General features: G+C 47.2%; 1 protein-coding gene across 1 annotated transcript; it reads left to right on the plus strand.

Moving 5' to 3' along the window:
• The first annotated feature begins 1,127 nt into the window (after positions 1-1,127).
• Positions 1,128-16,642, plus strand: LOC125628255 (phospholipase A2 inhibitor and Ly6/PLAUR domain-containing protein). Its single transcript, XM_048833168.2, has 6 exons — positions 1,128-1,195; positions 9,437-9,594; positions 10,156-10,272; positions 13,456-13,608; positions 14,096-14,233; positions 16,122-16,642. The coding sequence occupies exons 1-6, from the start codon at positions 1,128-1,130 to the stop codon at positions 16,499-16,501; spliced, it is 1,014 nt and encodes a 337-aa protein (XP_048689125.2). The 3' UTR covers positions 16,502-16,642.
• The last annotated feature ends 7,768 nt before the right edge of the window (positions 16,643-24,410 follow it).

A 24,410-nucleotide genomic window follows, 5' to 3' on the forward strand; every position in this document is an offset into this window, starting at 1 on the left:
GGCAGGGAAAATGCTGGAGCAGTACTGGGCCAGGAAAGCTGCAGCCCTCAGGGACTGCCAACCAAGCTCCTGGGGAAAAGAGAAGTATAAGGAGAACTCCAGCAGTCCAGGCAGGGGAGGAGAGAAGCACTTCCCTGAGACAGATGGCAAATAAGCTCTTACTGAGAAGATCAGGCTGTGAGTCTTTCTCTCCTTTCCTTTGAGCCATTACCCCGCAGTGGTAGGGAGAACCATGTGTGGGAGCACCAGAGGGTTGTCTGCATCAGTCCCAAGTCTCTGGGTTTGAAGCAAAGGACTCTTATTAAACAGCAGCCATGCTCCAAACTGAGGCATCAGGCAAGAAGTGGCCCAGGGGAAGGTGAGCAAGAGGTGGGCTGAGTAAAGCCCAGCCCATGATGTCACACTTTCAGGGCCCTGGACTGGGACCTGGTGAAGCAGGAGTGCTCAGAGACCCCTACGCACCTCAGATTTCCTTATGCCTAGCCCTGCCTAGGAGATCACCAGTGAGGAAGCCAGCCTAACTGAACCCCGTTCAGCGGGTCCTGAACACACAGAACTAAAAGTGAGACTGGAGCAGCAGGCCCTGACCACTAGACCTGCTGAGTGAACAGACAACTTGGCTATGGAGTCCATGCGCTGATTATGAACAGCCTGGAACAAGAGCTCTTGCTCATGTCAGTGGCAGGATATGAGTCTCTGAGACATTCCCTTCTGCACTTGTTGGGATGTATCGAGCCTTTAGGTGCTTAAACCAACATGTCACACTGCCTCTCAAAGACTGAGAGGTGGGATAGACATTTATGAAATCCATTATTGTTTGCAGTGTTGTTAGTCCTAGGATAGAGAGACAAGGTGGGGGAGGTAATATCTTTTATTGGACCTTGTCTCTATAGAATCCATGTTAGTCTCTTAATATTCTGCGAATGCGAAAAGGGGATTTTTCAACTTCCTCTTTAGTCATGAAATTTTGGCAGCAATTTGGAGGGCAAGACAGGGGAACAGAAACTGCCGAAGTATGGAAAAATAAAATATATATTGAAGGTGGAAATGGCCTGTTCTGCAACCAATCAGCACATGATCCTGCTATAAAAGGGAGGGAGAGAGCACTCTGTAACTGAGAAATTGACATGTCTCATCCCCATCAGAGAAATATTCTTTTCCATCCCTGCAGTGACTGGAGACTTAGGAGCGTTGGGTAAGTGATTCCCTTCCAGTCTGTGCATTATTCTCCTGGGATGTAACCTGCATTGCAATTAACACAGCCCTGCACCAATCAGCAATATTCAAGTAGGATTAAATACATTTCAGCCTATAAACCAGGCCTCTTTAAATTACTAGATTGGGGCCTGGCTGTCATTTTGTCTATCCCCATATATCCTGCCTCCCTTCTCACTGTCCTAAGAATATATAATGAACTAATTAGGGCTATCTTGTGCATAATCCTGAGCAAGGGGATAGAACCCAGGAGACCTGACTGCCAGCCCCACTTCTCTATCTCAGTAGACCCCACTTCACTACCAGAACTGAGAACAAAAACCTAGGAATCTTGACTCGAAGTGCCCCCTGCTCTAACCACTAAGACACCACTCCCCTTCCAGACCTTAGGGGGGAAAAACAGGAATCCTGGGTTTCCCAGCTCCCCTTCCCTCAACCTTAGACTCAACTCCCTGCATGGAGCTGGGAACAGAACCCTGGGGTTAGTCAGCTTTGCTTTCCCTTATAATCCTGTCAGGGTCAGTTGCCTCAGCACTATTTTATTCTGGGATTCTGCTCTTCCACAGATCAGTAGCTGTTTGACAATGGATCTTTCAACTAGAATCAGTTGATTATTACATGAAAAATGGACTTTTTTAAAATGGGAAATTTTGTTGGAAAAAAATTGTTTTCAACTCTCCAATTTTCTGGGCAAAAGCGGAAAACAAAAAAAAAAAGTCATTGTCTGTTTGGGCTTTTTATGTTTGCTTGTTATTCCTTGCTTTATTGCCTTTCCATTTCCCCCCATTTCACAGTGAAATGGAAGGTTGAAAAGGGGGAGGGGAAATGAAAAACAAAAAGTGTCAAACCCAAACATTTCCAGGATTTTTTTTTCTTTGGTGAAAATTAAATTAAAAATAAAAATAAAAAAAATGGAATGCAAATGGCTTCACATTTTTCTTGCAAAAATTCCTATTTAAACCAAGAGTTGCCATTCATTAAATATTTTATTTAATTACTTTTGGGATGGCAGGAGCCCTACCATACTTAAGGTTCCATCAGGCTGTTTGTTAAAATCAGATTTTTCAAAGTGTTCAGAAATCTACATATATTATCCAATTATCCTAAAAATGGGTATGACAATACAGCAACGGTTCTCAGCCTGTGGCCCACGTGCTGCATGCAGCCCAATTAGCACACAGCTGTGGCCCAGCTCAGCTATGTGCTAAAGGCCACGAGCTCTGGGCTGCCCTGCTGCGTGGCAGTCTCTGGGCTGCCATACACCGGTCTCCAGGCTCTAGGCTACTGCACGGTCGTCTCCAGTCTGCCATGCAGCAGTCTCTGGGCTCCGGGATCCTGGCAGGGTCTGGGCCCTGGCTGCTGCACAACTCTGCACAGCGGGTTGGGATCCAGGGTCCCGGGAGGGTCTGGGATCTTGGCAGGATCCTGGGTCAGGGTCCTGGCTGCTCCCCAGCCCCGCGCAGTGGGGCTTGGGGTCCCCACGGGGTCCAGAGTTGGGGTCTCCTGCCTGCCCCCTGCCCCATGCCTAGCTGTCCGCTCCTGGCCCCACACTGTGGAGGGGTCTTTGGGCGGAGGGTGCCGAACATAGGAGTTTGGGGGTGGAGGGCACTATGGTTCTCAACGTGCAGCCCAGCTAGCTCTTTGTGGGCCACATATGCAGCCCACAATGATAAATAAGTTGAGAATCATGCAGTAGAGCCATTTGCAACAATTTAGTGGAACGAATTTGAGGTATTTTGGTCTGTGGGTTCCTGAGCTAGTTTCCCCAAAACAACTTCCTTTGAATTTTTACAATGCTCTAAAATGCACGTACACAGTTGGATTGGCTGGAAAATTGCTATGCTAGTTGAGGGTCCAGAGTAGACATTGGGGTACACATTTGGAGTAATTTGGTTAAAGTGTTCCCAAAACACAGCCTCCCTAAAATGACAAGGTTTCAACTTTCAGAGTATCTGAAATCTCCATGGTGATGGAGATTGACTTGATAGTTGCTATGCCAGTTGAGAGTCCAGAGTGGAGCTTTAGATGTAAATTTGGGGTCACTTGATCAAGGGATCCCTGAGATACAGGCCCACCCCAAATGATCTGCTTTGGTTTTTAATGTGTGCTAAAATTTAAATGCAGAGTTAGGTAAATTGGAAAATTGGTTTGTGCATTGGAATTGTGGGAGAGCCAAGAGCATGGTCAGTCCATGGCACAGGCACACAGTACTGAGACTGGGGACTGCTGAGAATGAGTGTGTGTAACGCACAGGCTTTACTGTACTGCAGCATTTGACTTTGGCCTAAAAAAATGAAGAAAAGCAGAATAGAGGAAACGTGGATTTGTGTTGGATGACTCTGTGAACACGCTAGCTCAAATAGAGCTAGCACATCTGTCTACCCATGCTGGGAAGCATGCTCCTAGCTGCCTTGTAGACATACCCTGTGTTGGGCGCTCATGCATACTAGTGCAAGGCAGGATAACTCGGCCAGAAGGGCACAGGACCATAGAGAAATAGGGTGGGGTGGTTACTAAAGATGCTCAGTAGCTATTTCAGAAGCTGTATAGTTTTCACTGTGTGCAACCCACTGAGCAGGTCACTCCCAACCACGCTTAGAGTGTGGAGCGTATCAGAGCACGGGGGGAAGAAGATTATAAATAAAAGATAGTCTTGCAGACTCTGTCGCTGATCAACTCAGGACCAGGAGATGTGTCAGCTGTGAGGGCTGGCTCCCAATACTAGTATTACTTTGGCTATAGGTGAGAGCTATTCTAGCTTTACTTTACTATAAAAGCCCTCCATTAGGATGGTTGGTCCACCACAGTGTGTCTTACCGACCTTTAGAGCAGTGGTTCTCAACCAGGGGTCCAAGTCCCCCTGGGGGCCTGCGAGCAGGTTTCAGGGGGGCGCCAAGCAGGGCCAGGATTAGACTTACTAGGGCCCAGGATAGAAAGCTGAAGCCCTGCCGCATGGGGTTGAAACCTGGGCCCTGAGCCCCGCCACTCGAGGCTGAAGCCAAAGCCTGAGCAATGTAGCTTTGTGGGGGCTCCTGTGGCATGAGGCCCCAGGCCATTGCCCTGCTTGCTACCTCCTAACACCAGCCCTGACTTTTATACGCAGAAAAAAAGTTATTGTGGCACAGATGGGCCGTGGAATTTTTATAGCACATTGGGGGGGCCTCAGAAAGAAAAAGGTTGAGAACCCCTGCTTTAGAGGAGAACTCTGAGGGGAACACTTGTTACCCCTAGAGATTGTACAGCCTGTGGAATTGACATTTAGCTATTAGCTAATGCTTCAGTTGTGGATTCTGTCTCAGGTAAAGAGAATGGGGCAGCACTTAGTGAGGTGGGGGTTTGTACATTCTTGCCTGACATAGCTGGGTTTATGTGGGAAAGATATTGCCCTGTGGAGTGAGAGCCTTATAGAAATCCAAGGAATGGATATTTTATATGCTGCTCCCAATACCTAGATCACTTTGGATATAGGCCATAAATTTCTGCTTCACCTGCAACTGAGAGGACCAGTCAGCTATTAACCCGAATGCTGGAATGCTGCTAGCTGTGCAGATTATTCCAGACAGTTTGTTTGCTGACAGGGTTTTCGGATGTTTGAAAAGACTGAGATGCTGCCATTCTCCTCCAGCTCTGAAGAGTTCAGGCGACACACGCTTGCATGTTATGACTGCAGACTGAGAAATCATCATCAGAGGGGAAGGTGTTTTCATATATGTACTAAAGTATAGGAACTGTTATATTGAAACCTTATATCTGAATGTATATGAGAGGAACAAAGTGGGAAGGAAGTCTGTATTAGGTAAACGAATTGTATGCAGCGTAGGTGTAGTCCCAGGATACTAGAGATCTCTGACCTGAGGAAGAGCTCTGTGTGGTTCGAAAGCTTGTCACGTCTGTTCAGTAAAAGGTTTCAGAGTAGCAGCTGTGTTAGTCTGTATTCACATCGGATGAAGTGAGCTGTAGCTCACGAAAGCTTATGCTCAAATAAATTGGTTAGTCTCTAAGGTGCCACAAGTACTCTTGTTCAGTAAAAGATATTACTTCACCCATCTTGTCTCTGTGAGGAACCCCAGTAAATTTACCGCTTAACAGTTTTTGCTGAAGTTATTCATAGTGTTCCAAACGCTATTTACAATACTTTCTGTGAACATTAAATCTTTGTTTTACTGAGCGATTGTCTTTATATACAGCGCTACAGTACAGTAGCACTTTAGTGAAGATGCGACTGCGCCATTAATCCACCTCCCTGAGAGGCAGTACGCACAGGTGCCAACTTTCAGCTTTCCCTGCGGGTGCTCCATCCCCACACCACCCCGAGGCCCCACCTCCACTCCACCCCTTCCCCAAGGCCCCACCCAACCCTCTTCCAGCCTCCACTCCGTCCCCTCCCCTGAGCACGCTCTGCCTCTTTTCTCCCCTCCCTCCCCCCAGCACCTCCCACCCGCCGCCGAACAGCTGATCAGTGGTGGGCAGGAGGTGCTGGGGGGAAGGAGGAAGAGCTTACGGGCGGGGTCTGCTGAACGTCTAAACTATTTTTTTCCCTTGGGTGCTCCAGCCCCAGAGCACTCACGGAGTTGGTGCCTATGGGCAGTAGCTATGTCGACAGCAGAAGCTCTCCCACTGATAAAGTGTTGGATCATATTAAAGAAGTTCTGTATTACAATCACAAATGAGTTTGATTCCCCATAGTTTAAATTCCAGGGTGTTACTAATTAAGAGGTCTCTTGGTTTTTGGTACTGTTTCTCTCCCTCTATGTGTGAAACTTGCAAGCTGCTAATTGCGTTAGTACATTCTAAGACAGAGTCTGTTCTCAAAGCAATTCACACAGAGAGAGACTCAAAGCAACACTCTGTAACAACAGAAACAGCACCCAGAGACTCCCTGCCCTTTTGTTGTATTAACAATTGTGATTAAAATAGAGATAGAGGATGTATGTGGATGGATGCTTGGTGTGGATAATAACTGAATGATCAGGGAGGTGCCAGCCTAAGAATCCAGTGTCCATCGGCTGAAGAAGGCTTCAAGTGGAAATAACCAGAGGACCCCCGGAGGGCAGACTGGAATCCACCCAACAGCCTCAAGAATGGGAGAACCAAAGAACAAGATAACATCTAGCAGCACGGAGATGTCAGGAATGTGCCATCTGCTGATTGATTCAGCAACAGCATGATGAAGCAATTCCCATAGACGACTGGCATAGGAAGAAATTTCTATAAAAATAGACTCTAGAAAGTGAGAACTTTGGGGTCTGATTCTGCAGACCAACTTCCAGGAGAATCAGATGTGCATCTGACAAGGCCCTGCTCCCTCCTCATGTCCAGGCCACCTGGCCAGTGGCTTGGCATGAGCAACTCTAAGGCTGGTAACTATGATAACAACCTTGCAGAACCTGTGTGTGTTTGTATGAATGAATGTGTGAATAAATATGAGATTGAATGGAATGTTATAGCTATAACTAACTGCTTACTATGATTCTTTCTGTATTCACAATAAATGTGGTACTTTGCCTTTTCCCCTTTAATAAGATCCTGCTGGTTTTTATTTTATTGGTATAATAAAAGTGCTGTCCACATAGGGGGTTAGGTCAGTATAATTACATCACCCACACCCCTGAGCCGCACAATTATGCCGATATAGGTCTGTAGTGTAGACCTGACCTGAGAAACTGTGTGGTACTCTTTGCAGTTGACTGGGAGCTATTAACACCTATTTATCAGGGTTTTACATATAGCCCTAAAGTTGAACTCTGTGTAAATGCAAAAAGAAAAGGAGGACTTGTGGCACCTTAGAGACTTATTTGAGCTTAAGCTTTTGTGAGCTACAGCTTACTTCATCCGATGAAGCTCACGAAAGCTTATGCTCAAATAAATTTGTTAGTCTCTAAGGTGCCACAAGTCCTCCTTTTCTTTTTGTGAAGACAGACTAACACGGCTGCTACTCTGAAATCTATGTAAATGCTTTCACAAAAGACAGAACTCTGGCCTGTGCTTCAGCAAAGGGCTATGCAGAGGTGCAGGAAGACGGTGAGTGTAATAATTATAGATAATATTGCCCCAGCACACCGATACCCCCTTACACATATTCGGTGCATAGCACAGGTGCATGGCCCTGAGATCAGGGCAAGGGGGCAAGAGCTGAGAATGAGCATTCACTCTCTCTTCTCAAACAGGCACCCTATGAAATTAAAAGGCAACAAGGCTAAAGGTGGCAGATGAAAAAACCTTGGGGTTCTTTACACAATCCGTCATTAACCTGTGCAGTTCCTCACCACAGGAAATGCTCATAGTTCCTGGGCACCTTCAACCTGATGTTTAATGACTAGGGCTCTACCAAATTCACAGCCATGAAAAACACATCACAGACCATGACATCTGGTCTCTCCCTGTGAAATCTGGTCTTTTGCCTGCTTTTATGCACTGAGAGGAGAGGAAAGTGATCGGGAAAGTGATTCTGAAGCTCTTAGAGGAGAGGAAAGTGATCAGGAACAGTCACCAAGGGCAAGTCATGCCCAACTAATCTAATTGCCTTCTATGATGAGATAACTTGCTCTGTGGGAAAAGCAGTGGACGTGTTATTCCTTGATTTTAGCAAAGTTTTTGACATGGTCTCCCACAGTATTCTTGCCAGCAAGTTAAAGAAGTATGGGCTGGATGAATGGACTATAAGGTGGATAGAAAGCTGGCTAGATTGTCGGGCTCAACGGGTAGTGATCAATGGCTCCATGTCTAGTTGGCAGCCGGTATCAAGCAGAGTGCCCCAAGGGCCGGTTTTGTTCAATATCTTCATTAATGATCTGGAGGATGGCGTGGATTGCACCCTCAGCAAGTTTGCAGATGACACTGAACTGGGAGGAGAGGTAGATATGCTGGAGGGTAGGGATAGGATACAGAGGAACCTAGACAAATTAGAGGATTGGACAAAATAAATCAACAAGGACAAGTGCAGAGTCCTGCACTTAGGACGGAAGAATCCCATGCACTGCTACAGACTAGGGACCGAATGGCTCGGCAGCAGTTCTGCAGAAAAGGACGTAGGGGTTACAGTGGACGAGAAGCTGGATATGAGTCACCAGTGTGCCCTTGTTGCCAAGAAGGCCAATGGCATGTTGGGATGTATAAGTAGGGGCATTGCCAGCAGATTGAGGGACGTGATCGTTCCCCTCTATTCGACATTGGTGAGACCTCATCTGGAGTACTGTGTCCAGTTTTGGGCCCCACACTACAAGAAGGATGTGGAAAAATTGGAAAGAGTCCAGCGGAGGGCAACAGAAATGATTAGGGGACTGGAAAACATGACTTATGAGGAGAGGCTGAGGGAACTGGGATTGTTTAGTCTGTGGAAGAGAAGAATGAGGGGGGATTTGATAGCTGCTTTCAGCTACCTGAAAGGGGATTCCAAAGAGGATGGATCTAGACTGTTCTCAGTGGTAGCTGATGACAGAACAAGGAGTAATGGTCTCAAGTTGCAGTGGGGGAGGTTTAGGTTGGATATTAGGAAAAACTTTTTCACTAGGAGGGTGGTGAAACACTGGGATGCGTTATCTAGGGAGGTGGTGGAATCTCCTTCCTTAGGTATTTTAAGTTCAGGCTTGACAAAGCCTTGGCTGGGATGATTTAGTTGGGGATTGGTCCTGCTTTGAGCAGGGGGTTGGACTAGATACCTCCTGAGGTCCCTTCCAACCCTGATCTTCTATGATTCTGTGATTTACCCTATATTATACAGATTTCATGGGGGAGACCAGTGTTGCCCAAATTGGGAGTCCTGATCCAAAAGAGAGTTGCAGGGGGGTCGCCCAGCTCTGAAGACAGCGCCCCACCAGCACCAGCGCAGAAGTAAGGGTGGCAATACCATACCATGCTATCCTTACTTCTGCACTGCTGCTAGCGATGGCTCTGCCTTCAGAACTGGGCTCCCAGCCAGCAGCCACCGCGCTCCAGCTGTCCAGCTCTGAAGATAGCGCCACTGCCAGCAGCAGCGCAGAAATAAGGGTTGCAGTACTGCAACCCCCCCAAAAATAACCTTGTGACCACCTCAGAACTCCTTTTTTGGTCAGGATCCCTACAATTACAACACCATGAAATTTCAGATTTAAATAGATAAAATAATGAAATTTACAATTTTTAAAATCCTATGACCGTGAAACTGACCAAAATGGACCCTGAATTTCATAGGGCCCTATTAATGACACTTACATCACACCATCCAATTTATTGCATTTTGCAGGTGGAATTCATCTTCTGACTTTCCTTCAGCCCCTGCTTGCATAAATCCTCTGGACGGAGAATTTGCTGCATCAGAGACCCCAGCTCCAATTCATGCTCTTCCTATCACCATGAAGGCTCCCCTCTTTCTCTACATCCTCTTTGCTCTCCTAGATCTGGGTAAGTCAGGGCTGTTCCTCTGCAGGGACTTGCAACTTAGGTTGTACAAAGTAGCAAGAGTCCAACTTGGTCCTTTGTATAAATTTGTTTATAAATGTCACCAAAAAGCCGCTATCAGAAAAATGGGTCAATTGGACATGTCGAAGGGAAAAGAATAGATTCCTTGTGAAGTCACGAGTTGGCATGACAACACATTGAAATATTCTAGAAATAAGAGGAAATATTGATGCTTGAAGTCCTCAAAGACATGTTTTGATTGGTTCCTTTTTAGAAATGGCTGGAAAATTGGTATTTTATCCCCCGCCAAAAATGTTGTGGGAAAAATCCCCTTTTGAAAATCTTCTGTTGGGAAGTGCTGATTTTCCTGCAGGAAATTTTAAAAATGGGGAATATGCAGCCAGCTGAGACCAGAGTCAGAGCTGGTGTGTGTGTGAAGTGAAATAGAGAAACTTCAACACCGGAAAGCAGGTTTCACCAGATGCTTTCCCTAAGAACCTAGGGGAAGGGGAGGGGGAAGAAAGGGACACATCTACATAAAGAATTTTCTTTCTCCTTTTCTAGGTGCCTGTCTGCAGTGTGAGGTTTGCACTGGCTTTGGCAGGAACTGCACGGGCAGCATGGAGACCTGCAGTTCTGGAGAAGATTCCTGTGCCATCACTGTGTTTGAAAGCCTAATAGGTACATGAGCCAGATCTCACACCAGCATGGTCCAGTGACCAGAGCACACTCGGTTCTATTCCTAGTTCTGGGTGAAGAATGGGGTCTAGTGGGTTGGAGCAGGAGGTAGACTGGGAGTCAGGTTTCCTGGGTTCTATTCCCAGCTCGTGGAATGGGGCCAGTGGGTTGGAGCAGGGATAGTTTTAGGGGTGGGCCAGCTGAGCAACCGCCAAGGGTGCTATGGTCAAAGGGGTGCTGTGCAGCAGCTCAGAGGTGTGCATTGCTGGCTGGTAGGGGAGGGCCACAAACTCACAGAGGTGATCCTCAAGGATGTGAGGGAGATTCCCACACCTGAGCCATTCTTTTTAGTTGACAAATCTGAGGAACTGTCCCAGATTGAGGTGTCATTAGAGGAGGTTTTGGAACATATTGGTAAACTAAACAGTAATAAGTCACCAGGACCAGATGGGATTCACCCAAGTTCTGAAGCAAGTCAAATGTGAAATTGCAGGACTACTAACTGTCATCTGTAACCTATCATTTAAATCAGCTTCTGTACCAAATGACTGGAGGATAGCTAATGTGATACCAATTTTTTAAAAGGGCTCCAGAGGTGATCCCAGCAATTACAGGCCTGTAAGCCTGACTTCAGTACTGGGCAAACTGGTTGAAACTATAGTAAAGAACAAAATTGTCAGACACATAGATGAACATTATTTGTTGGGGAAGAGTCAACATGGTTTTTGTAAAGGGAAATCATGCCTCACCAATCTACTAGAATTCTTTGAGGGAGTCAGCAAGCATGTGGACAAGGGGGATCCAGTGGATATAGTGTACTGAGATTTTAAGAAAGCCTTTGACAAGGTCCCTCCTCAAAGGCTCTTAAGCAAAGTAAGCCATCATGGGATAAGATGGAAGGTGCTCTCATGGATTGGTAACTGGTTAAAAGATAGGAAACAAAGGGTAGGAATAAATGGTCAGTTTTCAGAATGGAGAGAGGTAAATAGTGGTGTCCCCGAGGGGTCTCTACTGGGCCCAGTTCTGTTTAACATATTCATAAATGATCTTGAAAAAGGGGTAAACAGTGAGGTGGCAAAATTTGCAGATGATACAAAACTACTCAAGATAGTTAAGTCCCAGGCAGAGTGCGAAGAGCTACAAAAGGATCTCTCAAAACTGGGTGACTGGGCAACAAAATGGCTGATGAAATTCAATGTTGATAAATGCAAAGTAATGCACATTGGAAAACATAATCCCAACTATGCATATAAAATGATGGGGTCTAAATTAGCTGTTACCGCTCAAGAAGGAGATCTTGGAGTCTTTGTGGATAGTTTTCTGAAAACATCCACTCAATGTGCAGCGGCAGTCAAAAAAGGAACAGAATGTTGGGAATCGTTAAGAAAGGGGTAAATGATAGGACAGAAAATACCATATTGCCTCTTTATAAATCCATGGTACGCCCACATCTTGAATACTGCATGCAGATGTGGTCGTCCCATCTTAAAAAAGATATATTGGACTTGGAAAAGGTTCAGAAAAGGGCAACAAAAATGGTTAGGGGTATGGAATGGCTGCTGTGTGAGGAGAGATTAATAAGACTGGGACTTTTCAGCTTGGAAAAGAGATGACTAAGGGGGGATATGACAGAGGTCAATAAAACCATGACTGGTGTGGAGAAAGTAAATAAGGAAGTGTTATTTACTCCGTCTCATAACACAAGAACTAGGGACCACCAAATGAAATTAATAGGCAGCAGGTTTCAAACAAACAAAAGGAAGTATTTTTTCATACAACACACAGTCAACTGTGGAACTCCTTGCCAGAGGATATTGTGAAGGCCAAGACTATAACAGTGTTCAAAAAAGAACTAGATAAGTTCAGAGAGGAAAGGTCTGTCAATGCCTATTAGCCAGGATGGGCAGGGAGGGTGTCCCTAGCCTCTGTTTGCCAGAAGCTGGGAATGGGCGATAGGGGATGGATCACTTGATGATGACCTGTTCTGTTCACTCCCTCTGGGGAACCTGGCATTGGCCACTGTCGGAAGACAGGATACTGGGCTAGATGGACCTTTGGTCTGACCCAGTATGGCCATTCTTATGTTCTTATGACACGTGGAGGGAAGTGCCCTGATTTCTTCCTGCTTTCTCCCAGCACAGGAATGGGGGTGCAAAGAGTGACACACATATACTGCTTGCCCCCTGCCCCAATGTTCCTCCGTGTCCCCCTAGGAGGCTGTGAAGGGGGAAACACAGGTGCTGACTTTCCAAAGTGTGTGGGGGTGCTCGACCTCTGGCTCCCCCCAGGTCCTGCCCCTACTCCATCCCTTCCCCCAAGGCTCCACCCCTGCCCCGCCTCTTCCCGCCCCCACTCCACCTCTTCCTGCCCAGTTCCGCCCCTCCCACAAGCACCGCATCCTCACTCCTCCCCCTCCCTCAGAGCCTCCTGCACGCTGTAAAACAGCTGATCGTGGCGGGCAGGAGATGCGGGGAAGGAGAGGGAGACACTGATCCACGGGGCAACTGATGGGTGGGAGATTCTGGGGAGGAGGGGGGAGCTGATGGGGGGGTGCATGGATTTGGGGCAAAGGGGACACAGTGCAGGGCTTAGGGTCACAGGAGGGGGTGCAGGGGTTGGGGCAAAGGGGGTACAGTGCAGCACAAAGGGTGGCAATACACCATATACAATGGCACTCTTACTTCTCCGCTGCTGCTTGTGGCAGCCTTTAGAGCTAGGCACCAAGCTAGCAGCTGCCAGTCTCCAGCCGCCCAGCTAGTGCTTAATTTGTGCCGAGACTTTGCTGGAGCTGAGCTCCTTTCAATATAAATTAAGCACGGGGGAGGGGGGACAGGCTGCTGGGCCCTGGTGGAGTGGGAAGCCTTGGGGGCCAGAGGTGATGTGGGGTGGGGAGCCCATGGTGGCCAGGGGAAATGGGGGTGGGGGCACCGTGCCCACGAGGCACCAAAATACAAGTTCGCCCAGGGCGCCATTTCCCCAAAGGCCAGCCCTGGGTTGGAGCAGGGTGTGGGCTAGGACTCAGGTCTCCAGGGTTCTATTACTGACTCTGTGACCTGAGGCAAGTCTCCGTGCTTCAGTTTCCGCATGGGTAGAGTAAAGATAAAGACACACAGCCATCTTTTTGTGGAGTATGGGGATAGGGTGGCAGAGTTGGTGAGTAAACATCGGTCTTCTCCTTTTGTACAGTGGGATTCAATATACAGCAGGTAACCAAGTCCTGCATGGCATCCAGTGAGTGCAGAGCTAGCCCTGTTGTTGTGAGGTTTGGAGAGGAAACAGCAATAAGGAAGAGCACCACCTGTTGTGTGGGGGATGCCTGCAGTACAGACTCCGTTACAAGTACGTATCCCTCTTTTTATCTCCCCACCCTGCTACCACTCCCACACCAATTCTTCCTCTTCATTACCTTCCCCTCCTCCCCCTGCCCATCTGTACCCCTCTTTTCTGGAACAGTATCTGCAATGAGCCCCTGAGAACAGTCTCTTGCCCCGCAGGGGGTGCTGCAGTGAATTATACTGACCCCCGAGAACAGTCCTACTGCCTGCAGGGGTGCTCCATTGAATAGCACTGGGTCCCTGGGGGAAGAGGTGGAATTAAGTGAATGTGGCTCTGGACTGCCACAAACTGCAGCTAATTCCACATGGGGCATGGTTCAATTGGACTGTGCTGCAAACTGATGCCACTAACCTTGCTACCTCCAATGTCTCCTGAGCTCCTGTTTGGGGGATGTGGGGCTGAGCTGTTCAACCCTAACCTGCTCTCTCTGTCCTGAAGCCTATTCTGGAACATCCCCCAAGTTGACTGCATTTGCTCTGCTTCTCTATAGTGCCCCCAGCAGACACAACCTCAAATGGCTGGCGTTGCCCTGCCTGCTCTTCTGTGTTTATTCCATGCAGCGAAGAGACGTTAGACTGCACTGGATCTGAGACCCAATGCATCGCAGTAACCGGAAGCATAGCAATGGGTAACTTTAATGTATTTATTCTGGTATGCTATTTGCTTTCTTATTGTTTCCTCTCACTTATGGTCTGGGAGATAAGGGGTTTGGCTTGGACTCCAGACATCTGGGTTCTAATACTGGACAGCAACTGGCCTATTGTGTGACCTCAGGCAAGTCTCTGTGTCTGTTTCCCCTTGGACTAGATCTCTTGCTATTGGGGGCCCTGTTGTGCCAGGCACTGCACAGACACAGCCATTCACCATTCCACAGATTTTACCATCTAAATAGTAAAGGAAGGATTATTATCTCCATTGAACAGATGAGGAAACTGAGGCCTGGAGAGATTAAGGCTGGTATCTTCAAAGGATTTTGGGGAGTTAGGGACCCAGATCCATTAAAATTCAACCACCGCCTATGTTATACTCCTTTGAAAAATCTGCACCTAAGTGATGTGCCCAAGGTCAATCAGGGAGTCTGTGGCAGAGCCAGGAATTGAATCCAGATATCCTGAGTCCCAGGCCAGTGCCCTAATGAGCACAAGGCCTCTCTTCTTAGAGATCCCACTCCCTGCCACCAACCATGAATTGTTTCGTTGCTCAATGAAGAGTGGGACTAATACAAAGCCCACTGAAGTGAATGGGTGTCATCAGTGGGTTTTAGATCTGGGGTCCCAATGATTTGTCCAAGGGCACACAGTGAGCCTGCATCAGAGCCGTGGAGGGGGAGGCTGTTGGGGCCTAGATGAGAAGGGGGAAGCAGAGCAGACAAAGAAGTGAAGGTCATGGAGGGCTTACATGGAACTCTGGGGAATGGAGCAAAGGGGAAGCCTAGATGAACTGCAGGAAACAGAGCAGAGGACAAAGCTGAGGCTGCTGTGGTTTGTTAGGGGGCTTATTCCTTCACCCACTTACTTCACTGGTCCTTCTCGCATGAACAGAGAGCAACAATACCCAAAGTCCAAAGGTGCAAAAAATTCGATGTTTATTGGGGTGAACTTCCAGCAAGCATGATTCCAGTTTCCTTCCTTAATGTCCCCCTTCCCAGCTCTGACACCACAGAGCCTTACACCTGTGTCCCTATTCCCATTCCTGCCCTTAGCAAAACATGGTTCCCATTCCCCGCCCCCACACACACTCACTTTCTGATTGACTGCAGACTATATAGTAAAACTTGACTTCTGCTTAGCTATACCTTAACCAATCATTTTGCTGAAATTTAACTAACCAATCCTAACATATTGTAACATGATTATTTAACCAATTATATCCCACCACCTTAATTAATTTACACCCAGCAAAATTAATTGTACAGCAGACAGAAACAATCACAAAACCAGACAGAGATTATACAGACAAACAATAGGGAAATAGGGACTACAGTGATAGAACAACACAGAAATGAGGATTTCACATCCCAGCTATTGATAAGTGAGTTCTTGCCAGACAGGATGCTATCAAACTAAGCTTCCTTTTACATCTTCTAGGCACTTCCCTTTCTCTGGAGGTGATAGGCATTATCAGGACAGGATTGTATTCCTAACAGCCCAATAGTACCTTATTTCAGTGTGACTAGTTTGGAATGTGAGGCGGTGACCATTTGCTTCCCAGTTTATGGCTGCCTCTGTTGCTTAGCCAAAGGCCTTAGCCTAAGAACAGGGCCTCAGACAGTTACAGCAAGAGAAGGCTCTTACACCGACAGACAGTGACTTTGATTCTTTCTTTTATACCTCTATAACTAGCTACGTGATAAGAATACACCTAAATTCTTAGAGTATAGGCCTTTACAGACAGGCCTGAATATCTATATCCTAACATGGTTTAGATGGGCAGGAGGTGTGGATTTATGGGTAATGGTGACAGAAGGAGACAAAACTTCCTTGACACTGACCAGCTGCTTCTTTTTCCTGGGGCAGGTTCGTTTCCTTTACAGGCCACTTTGAAGGGTTGCGCCACTGAATCCATGTGCACCCTTTTAAAAGGAGATTCAAAGACCTTCGGAGACAACATACAGATAACCACAGCCACATGCAGGCTAGCCCCTGGCAGGTCTGAACTGACTAAGGGACCAGGCCTGGGTGCAAGTGGCACAGCTAAGGGACCAGCCCCTACTGTAACCAGCCGGATTAAGGGACCAGCCCCCAGCGCAAGTGGCACAGCTAAGGGACTAGCCCCTGGTGCAGCCAGCCCAACTAGGGGTGCAGCCCCTTTTGCGGCTGGCATGACTCCAAGACCATCTGGGCTTCTCGTCCTCCCAGTCCTCACAGGGTTATTCCTGGTGAAGCTCCTCCCTTGATCCCCACATTATGCACTGGCGACACTGCACTGAGTAACACCTGTTCAGCTTGCATTTGCCTTTCTCAGCTGCTGCTTTTCCATTCCAGAGACTCTCACTTTCTAGACGGATTTGCTTCCCCTTTAGTTTGTTGCACTGAATAAAACAAACTGGAGATCAAAAAACTCTGGAATTGGCTGAATTATTTTGACAGGAAAAATTTGTCCAAAACCTGATTAGATTTATGGAGTCGCCTAGTGATGAAATTCGACAGCACAGTCAGGGAGCTACAGAGTCTGGGAGAACCACAGGGTGTGCCTACGTCCAGCAGCCTTAATAAAAGATCTTCTATTCATCAAAGCAAATCCTGCCACTTCTACTGGTGGTGCACCCTACAGTAGGTAGCTGTAAATTTACAGGTTTCAGAGTAGCAGCTGTGTTAGTCTGTATCTGCAAAAAGAACAGGAGTACTTGTGGCACCTTAGAGACTAACAAATTTTTAACAAATTTACAGTCTACTTTGAAAATTATTGTTCAAAATGTGGAAGAGAATTTTTGTGGCAGAGCTGGGAACAGAATCCTGGATGCCAAGGCCCCACCCCAGCACTTGCATTGGAATTACTCATGTTTACACTTAGGCATCACACTTAAGTAGCTTCCTGAAGTGGAACCTAAGGTGGCAGTCTATTAGCTCATGTGTTGTGCAGATTTGGGGCACATGGAGCTTTTCTCTGAGGTAAAAAAAAGCCCTTGATTTTCCCACTTAGTTCCCTCTAAGCAACAGAAGCAGGTGGGAGGGAGCATAATTAGACAGACAAGGAGGGGAAGCAAATAAAATAAGGGGGAAGGAGCATTTCTGCCCTGGGAAATGTTCCCATTCCAGGAACCACAGGTGCCGACTCCATGAGCACTCCGGGGCTCCAGCATCCACAGAAAAAAAGCGTGGGTGCTCAGCACCCACCAGCTACAACTGTTCCATGCTGCTGCCGATCAGCTGTTTGGTGGCTGAGGGAGGTGCTTGCGGAAGGGCGGAGAGTGGCAGGTGGAGCAGGGCGGGAAGAGGCGGAGTGAAGGTAGGGCCTCAGGGGAAGGGGCGGAGTGGTGGTGGGGCCTTGGGGTGACGCAGGGGTGGAGCACCCTCCCCCCGCCGGGAAAAATAAATCAGTGCATGTGCCAGGAACAATTCAGCTCCTGTGTAATAAACACCATGATTAGAGCTGGTTGAATTTTTTTTGACACTTTTTATGTTGAAAGTTCTTTAAAAAAAGATGAAAATTTTGTGGTGGTTTTTTTTTAAACTTTCCATGTTTTGGGGATGAAGCCCCCAAATTCCAGGAGGTGTTTCCTGTTTTCATCTTTTTTCAGCAGCAAAATGGAAAAAGGGAAGCGTGGGAGGAAAACACCAGAACATGTCCATTTTGAACATTTTTTGAAAGCAGAAAACCTTTGATTAAAATTTTCTACCAAAAAAAAGTGAAACAAACAAACAATCTCCCTTTTTAAAATTATTTCGAAAATGTTCTCCCAAAACTATTCTGTTTTTCAGCCAGCTCTGGAGATCATGACTAAGGCTAAGATTTTGTCATGGATATTTTTAGTTAAAGTCACGGGCAGGTCACGGGCAAAAAAGAAAAATTCACAGAAGCCTTGACCTGTCCGTGACTTTGACTAAAAATATCTGTGACAACATGGGGATCTGCTGGTCCCCACATCTCCTGAAGCAGGGCAGCTGCGCAGGGGCTAGGAGCTGCCACAGCCCCTGGAGCTGTGGGGTACCCCTGCTGCCTGCAGCTCCGGGGGTCCCCCACTGCTTATGGCAGCTGGGAGCTCCGGGTTACCCCTGCTACCCGCAGCTCCAGGGGCTGTGGCAGCTGGGAGCTCAGGGATTCCCCCATAGCCCCCGGCAGCTAGAGCTGTGGGGTACCCCTGCCGCCCGCAGCTCTGGGGGCTAGGAGCTAAAGGGTTCCACCACCACTGCTCCCAGCAGCCAGGAGCTCGGGGGTTCTGCCGCCGCCCTCAGTGGCCGGAAGATGCGGGGTTTCCCCCGCCACTGCCCTTAGTGGCCGGAAGCTGCAAAATTCCTCTGGCTGCGGGGAGCTCTGGGGGTTCACCCGTCCGCTGGGAGCTCTGGGGGATGCCCCCGTGGGCAGTGCGGGACCCTGAAGCTCCCGATCACCACAGGCTGAAGTCACGGACGTTGTTGGAAGTCATGGATTCCGTGACTTCCGTGACTAAATCGTAGGCTTTATCATTACCCTAATCCTCCACATATTTCACTTATGTGCTTAATTTTGCTACCATGAGGTGTCCCATTGACATTGACAGAAAAAATTAGGGAGTACAGGTGTGTGTGTTTGTGTTTGTGGTGGGAAGGGGGGAATTAAAGTTTTTGGTTCAGAAAACCTTTAAAATTGAATGTTTTCTAAACAAAAAAAATTGTCTGTGGGGAAACATTCCTTCCCATCCACCCATTTCTGACCCATTTCTCCACTCCTTTTTTCAGCAGCAAAATGGGTGTGAGGGGGGGAAATAAAAGGTTGGTAGAACACAAAATTTCCTATTTCCAATTTTTTCCTCTGGCATTTATATTACATTGTAAATGATATAGCATAAAAGTCCAAATGAAAAAGTCAAAATGAAACGTTTTGACCTTGTTGAAATATTGTGATAATTTTGCTGTCAAATCTTTTAGTGAATCTAATATACCTCAAAAGTTTTGATTTTGTTGATTCAGCATTTTCTTGGGGGTGGTGACAGGAAGGGGGCTCTTCTGTTGGAACTATTTTGACTAGCTCTAATGTTTACTACTTTACTAGCCCAAGCTACAAACCCTGGCCACAGTGTAATTGCTGCCAGCAACAGACAGAAAGTGGAGATGAACGTAGTCTGGGGCTTCCTACAGGAAGGGCAGATTGAGGGAGGGTGACATTCTGTACCTCATAGTAGCATCCCGGCACCCCCATATTCACCATGGTGATATGATTATGATATGTTTTGTACAAAGTATACCTTGCGAGGTAACAGCAGTGGAGTAGCTAGACAGTGTTAATGGCTCATCAACACCCATCAGGGAAATAATCCATTATCCCAGAGATTGTATGCAATGGAGAATTCTCAGAGAGCACATGTATGCAATGGAGATTGCTTGACCAATGGGGACTGACTGAACCCCACATCACAGCATAGATCTTTCCAGCAATCTGGAAGAAACTATAAAAGAGGGGAAGTGACATCATCACTTGGCCTCACTCCCCACAACTCAACACCAGGAAACACGGCTGGAGGACAAAGACTTTGAACTGGAGGAAGGTGGCCCCAGGCTGTGAAGAGTCCCAAGCCTGTGTTTTGAAGACCTGTAACCTGCTTGTACCATCTGTCAGAGGGAGACACTGCTTGAGACAAATCCTGCATAGTTTGTAGAACTTAGACTGCAAATTTATTTTTATTTCTTAAGTAACCAACTTTGATCTCTATGCCTGCTGCTTATAATCACTTAAAATCTATCTTTCTGTAGTTAATAAATCAGGCTGTCAGCCCCAGGGCGAGGTGGGGGGCCTCCAGCTGTCAGTGCTCCACAATGCCACACACATTTAAGTCAGTGGAAGTGTTCCTGGTGAGGATGCACAACGCCGACAGAGGAGGCATAGTGTGAACATGAACCACCACAGTACTTACTCCGGTGTCTGTATGTCAGCCTAACTTAGGTCAACTTAATTTTGTAGTGTAGACTTGCCCTTAGAGTTTGAAAGAACTGTGCAGCTCACACCCATCTTGAGATGAGACTGTCTTAATGGAACAACAACTGAGTGTTGATGCTCCAGCAATGGAAACAGTCAAAGAAGATATGAGCTATCTCAGAGGAATAGTGTTGGGCAGGCGTTGTGGCCATTTTGGCTACTTGCCAAAAGCCAGAGCAACCACACCCAATTTGTGTTATTTGTATATTTAGTCAGCAAAAGAAATGCTCACAAGCCTAATATTTGCATGTATCGTTATCTTTCTTTGTAGATGAGCAGAAGTTGCTTGCTGCATTAGTTCACCAGCAATAAAAAGCTGCAATTGGTCAGATTTGTCCTTGTGACGTTCTGTACCTTTATGGGAACACCCTACACCCCCATGTTCATCTTTATAAAATGATTGTGTGGTATCGAATGCAAAGTTTGTCATGTTAGGTGTCTTCGGAAAACTCATGATGCACTGAGCATTGTTGTTATAGTGATGTTATAGTAATTGTTGTTACAGCAATCTTATAGTAATGTTACAGGTTATAATTTCATGTATATAGTTATGAGGTGAAAATGTGTCTTCATGGCTTAAAATAATCCCAGGCAAAAACTCTCCAAGAGCAGAGAGGCAGTTCACACCTCATCAGGGCATGTATGGGACAAACCCAGCCCAGCCTCACAGGAACAAAGGACGCTGGCCTAGGCAGCAACAAAAGGATCTGTTGGACTTTTGAGTGAGTCACCCCCCCTTCCTTTGGTCAGTTTGGGACTGCGATGAGGTAATACTCTGAAGGGGGGGCAAAGCCAAGGGGGAAAAAATAACATGATAAAAAGGAGAGACGTTTGCCATGCTCTTCCTCTCTCTTCCACCTACATCTACAGACACCATCACCAGCAAGCGACTGAAGCACTGATCAAAGGGGAGAGCCTGAAGGGCAACCAGCCAGCCTGTGGTGAGAAGCATCTAAGTTTGTAAGGGCACTGAATGTATTAAGATCAGCTTAGAATGTGTTTTGTTTTTATTTCATTTGACTAAATCTGACTTGTTATGTTTTGACTTATAATCACTTAAAATCTATCTTTACAGTTAATAACTCTGTTTGTTTATTCTATCTGAAGCAGTGCATTTGGTTTGAAGTGTGTCAGAGACTCCCCTTGGGATAACAAGCCTGGTGCATATCAATTTCTTTGTTAAATTGACGAACTCATATAAGCATGCAGCATCCAGCGGGCATAACTGGACACTGCAAGATGGAGATTCCTGGGGTTGTGTCTGGGACCGGAGATATTGGCTAGTGTCATTTGGTTGCACAATCCAAGGAGCAGCTTACATGCCAGAAGCTGTGTATGAACAGCCCAGGGGGTTCTCACAGCAGAGCAGGGTAAGACTGGTTCCCAGAGTCAAGGATTGGAGTGACCTAGCAGATCCCTGGTCTGGATAACACCAAAGGGTTACCACAGTCCTCCCTTGCACTTACAGGGAAATGGTAACATTTTAGGACTCTATAGGCTATTTCACGATAGGTAGGTTCAGGGGGCTGGCACTGGTGACCTACCATGTCCCATCTTGTGCTCCTAGATAGTCTAGGAATGAAGAATTGCTAGACTGGATCAGACCCAAGGTCCATCTAGCCCAGTATCCTGTCTCTGACCATGGCCAGTGTCAGATTCATGGAGTTTAAGGCTACAAGGGACTAATAGACCATGTACTCTGGCTTCCTGTATAGCACAGCCCCTTGAATGTCACTCAGCTACTCCTGTGTCAAATCCAATCATGCTACAAAGGAAGGTGGAAGATCCCCACAGTAGCAGATTTGTGGTATTCTGGCCCCGACATTAGGTCTCATTCTGTACCTAATACTTAGAGATTGTCTTAAGCCCTGAAACATGAGGTTTATACCCCTTCCAATGTTTTTGTTATAATTAATTATGATAACTCTGGATGTTGTTGATATCCACTTAAATGTCCAATCTGTATTTGAATCTTGCTGAACTCTTGGCCTTAATTTCTTCCTGTGGCAGTGAGTTCCACAGTCTAATCCTGACTGAGTTGTGATTCTGTCTTTACAATGAGCAGGACCTGTGACTCCAGTGATGTCATGAATCATTTAATAAAATAAAGCACTTCCCCTTTCTCTGGTGTCTTCCATTTGAGGATTTCTGAGACCTTTACATACACAAGTGAGTTAAGCCTCACAACCTACCCAGTGTGATAGTGCCCCCATTTTACCATGGGAGACATGGAGGAACTGAGTTGTCGGAGTCACACAGTGAATCAGTGGTAGAGCCAGGAATGGATTCTTGCTTACTCTAAGGTCCTTTTACCCTGCTCTGGCCTTAAATTGGGCACAAACAGCCCACTGGCTGGTATACAGCTGGCATAAGGGATCTGCCTTGACCCTGCTCCCAGCCCCAGGTGTAGATGGTTTGGGGTGTGTGGCCAGAGCACACTGTACTGTGGCTATTCTCTGCTCCCCAGATCTCATAGGTCGGGGTGGAGCAGACTGTGCGGTTCCTATTGTGTGCTCCCAAGGTCCCCAAGAGGTAGATTGAGAGCAGAGTCAGAGCATATTGCTATGGCTATTCTCTGCTTCCCAGGGCCCATATAGGGCAGAAGAGGGGCTTTGGTGGAGTATAGTGCACTGTGGCTATTCTTTGATGCGCCCATAGGAGGCCACAGGGTATGTCTACACTACGGAATAAGGTCGAATTTATAGAAGTCGGTTTTTTAGAAATTGGTTTTATATATTCGAGTGTGTGTGTGTCCCCACAGAAAATGCTCTAAGTGCATTAAGTGCATTAACTCGGCGGAGCGCTTCCACAGTACCGAGGCTAGAGTCGACTTCCGGAGTGTTGCACTGTGGGTAGCTATCCCACAATTCCCGCAGTCTCCGCTGCCCATTGGAATTCTGGGTTGAGATCCCAATGCCTGATGGGGCTAAAACATTGTCGCGGGTGGTTCTGGGTACATATCGTCAGGCCCCCGTTCCCTCCCTCCCTCCGTGAAAGCAAGGGCAGACAATCGTTTCGTGCCTTTTTTCCTGAGTTACCTGTGCAGACGCCATACCACGGCAAGCATGGAGCCCGCTCAGGTAACCATCACCCTATGTCTCCTGGGTGCTGGCAGACGCAGTACGGCTTTGCTACACAGTAGCAGCAACCCCTTGCCTTGTGGCAGCAGACGGTACAGTATGACTGGTAGCTATCATCGTCATGTCCGAGGTGCTCCTGGCCACGTCGGCTGGGAGCGCCTGGACAGACATGGGCGCAGGGACTAAATTTGGAGTGACTTGACCAGGTCATTCTCTTTAGTCCTGCAGTCAGTCCTATCAAACCGTCTTATGGTGAGCAGGCAGGCGATACGGATTGCTAGCAGTCGTACTGTACCATCTTCTGCCGGGCAGGCAAGAGATGAGGATTGCTAGCAGTCGTATTGTACCATCTTCTGCCAGGCAGGCAAGAGATGAGGATGGCTAGCAGTCGTACTGTACCATCTTCTGCCGAGCAGCCATGAGATGTGGATGGCATGCAGTCCTTCTGCACCATCTGCTGCCAGCCAAAGATGTAAAAGATAGATGGAGTGGATCAAAACAAGAAATAGACCAGATTTGTTTTGTACTCATTTGCTTCCCCTACTCCCCTGTCTAGGGGACTCATTCCTCTAGGTCACACTGCAGTCACTCACAGAGAAGGTGCAGCGAGGTAAATCTAGCCATGTATCAATCAGAGGCCAGGCTAACCTCCTTGTTCCAATAAGAACGATAACTTAGGTGCACCATTTCTTATTGGAACCCTCCGTGAAGTCCTGCCTGAAATACTACTTGATGTAAAGACACCCCCTTTGTTGATTTTAGCTCCCTGAAGCCAACCCTGTAAGCCGTGTCGTCAGTCGCCCCTCCCTCCGTCAGAGCAACGGCAGACAATCGTTCCGCGCCTTTTTTCTGTGCGGACACCATACCAAGGCAAGCATGGAGGCCGCTCAGCTCACTTTGGCAATTAGGAGCACATTAAACACCACACGCATTTTCCAGAAGTATATGCAGCACTGGAACCTGGCAAAGCGATACCGGGCGAGGAGGCGACGTCAGCGCGGTCACGTGAGTGATCAGGACATGGACACAGATTTCTCTGAAAGCATGGACCCTGCCAATGCATGCATCATGGTGCTAATGGGGCAGGTTCATGCTGTGGAACGCCGATTCTGG

The sequence above is a fragment of the Caretta caretta genome, chromosome 23, assembly GCF_965140235.1.
Source record: "Caretta caretta isolate rCarCar2 chromosome 23, rCarCar1.hap1, whole genome shotgun sequence".
NCBI lineage: Eukaryota > Metazoa > Chordata > Testudines > Cheloniidae > Caretta > Caretta caretta.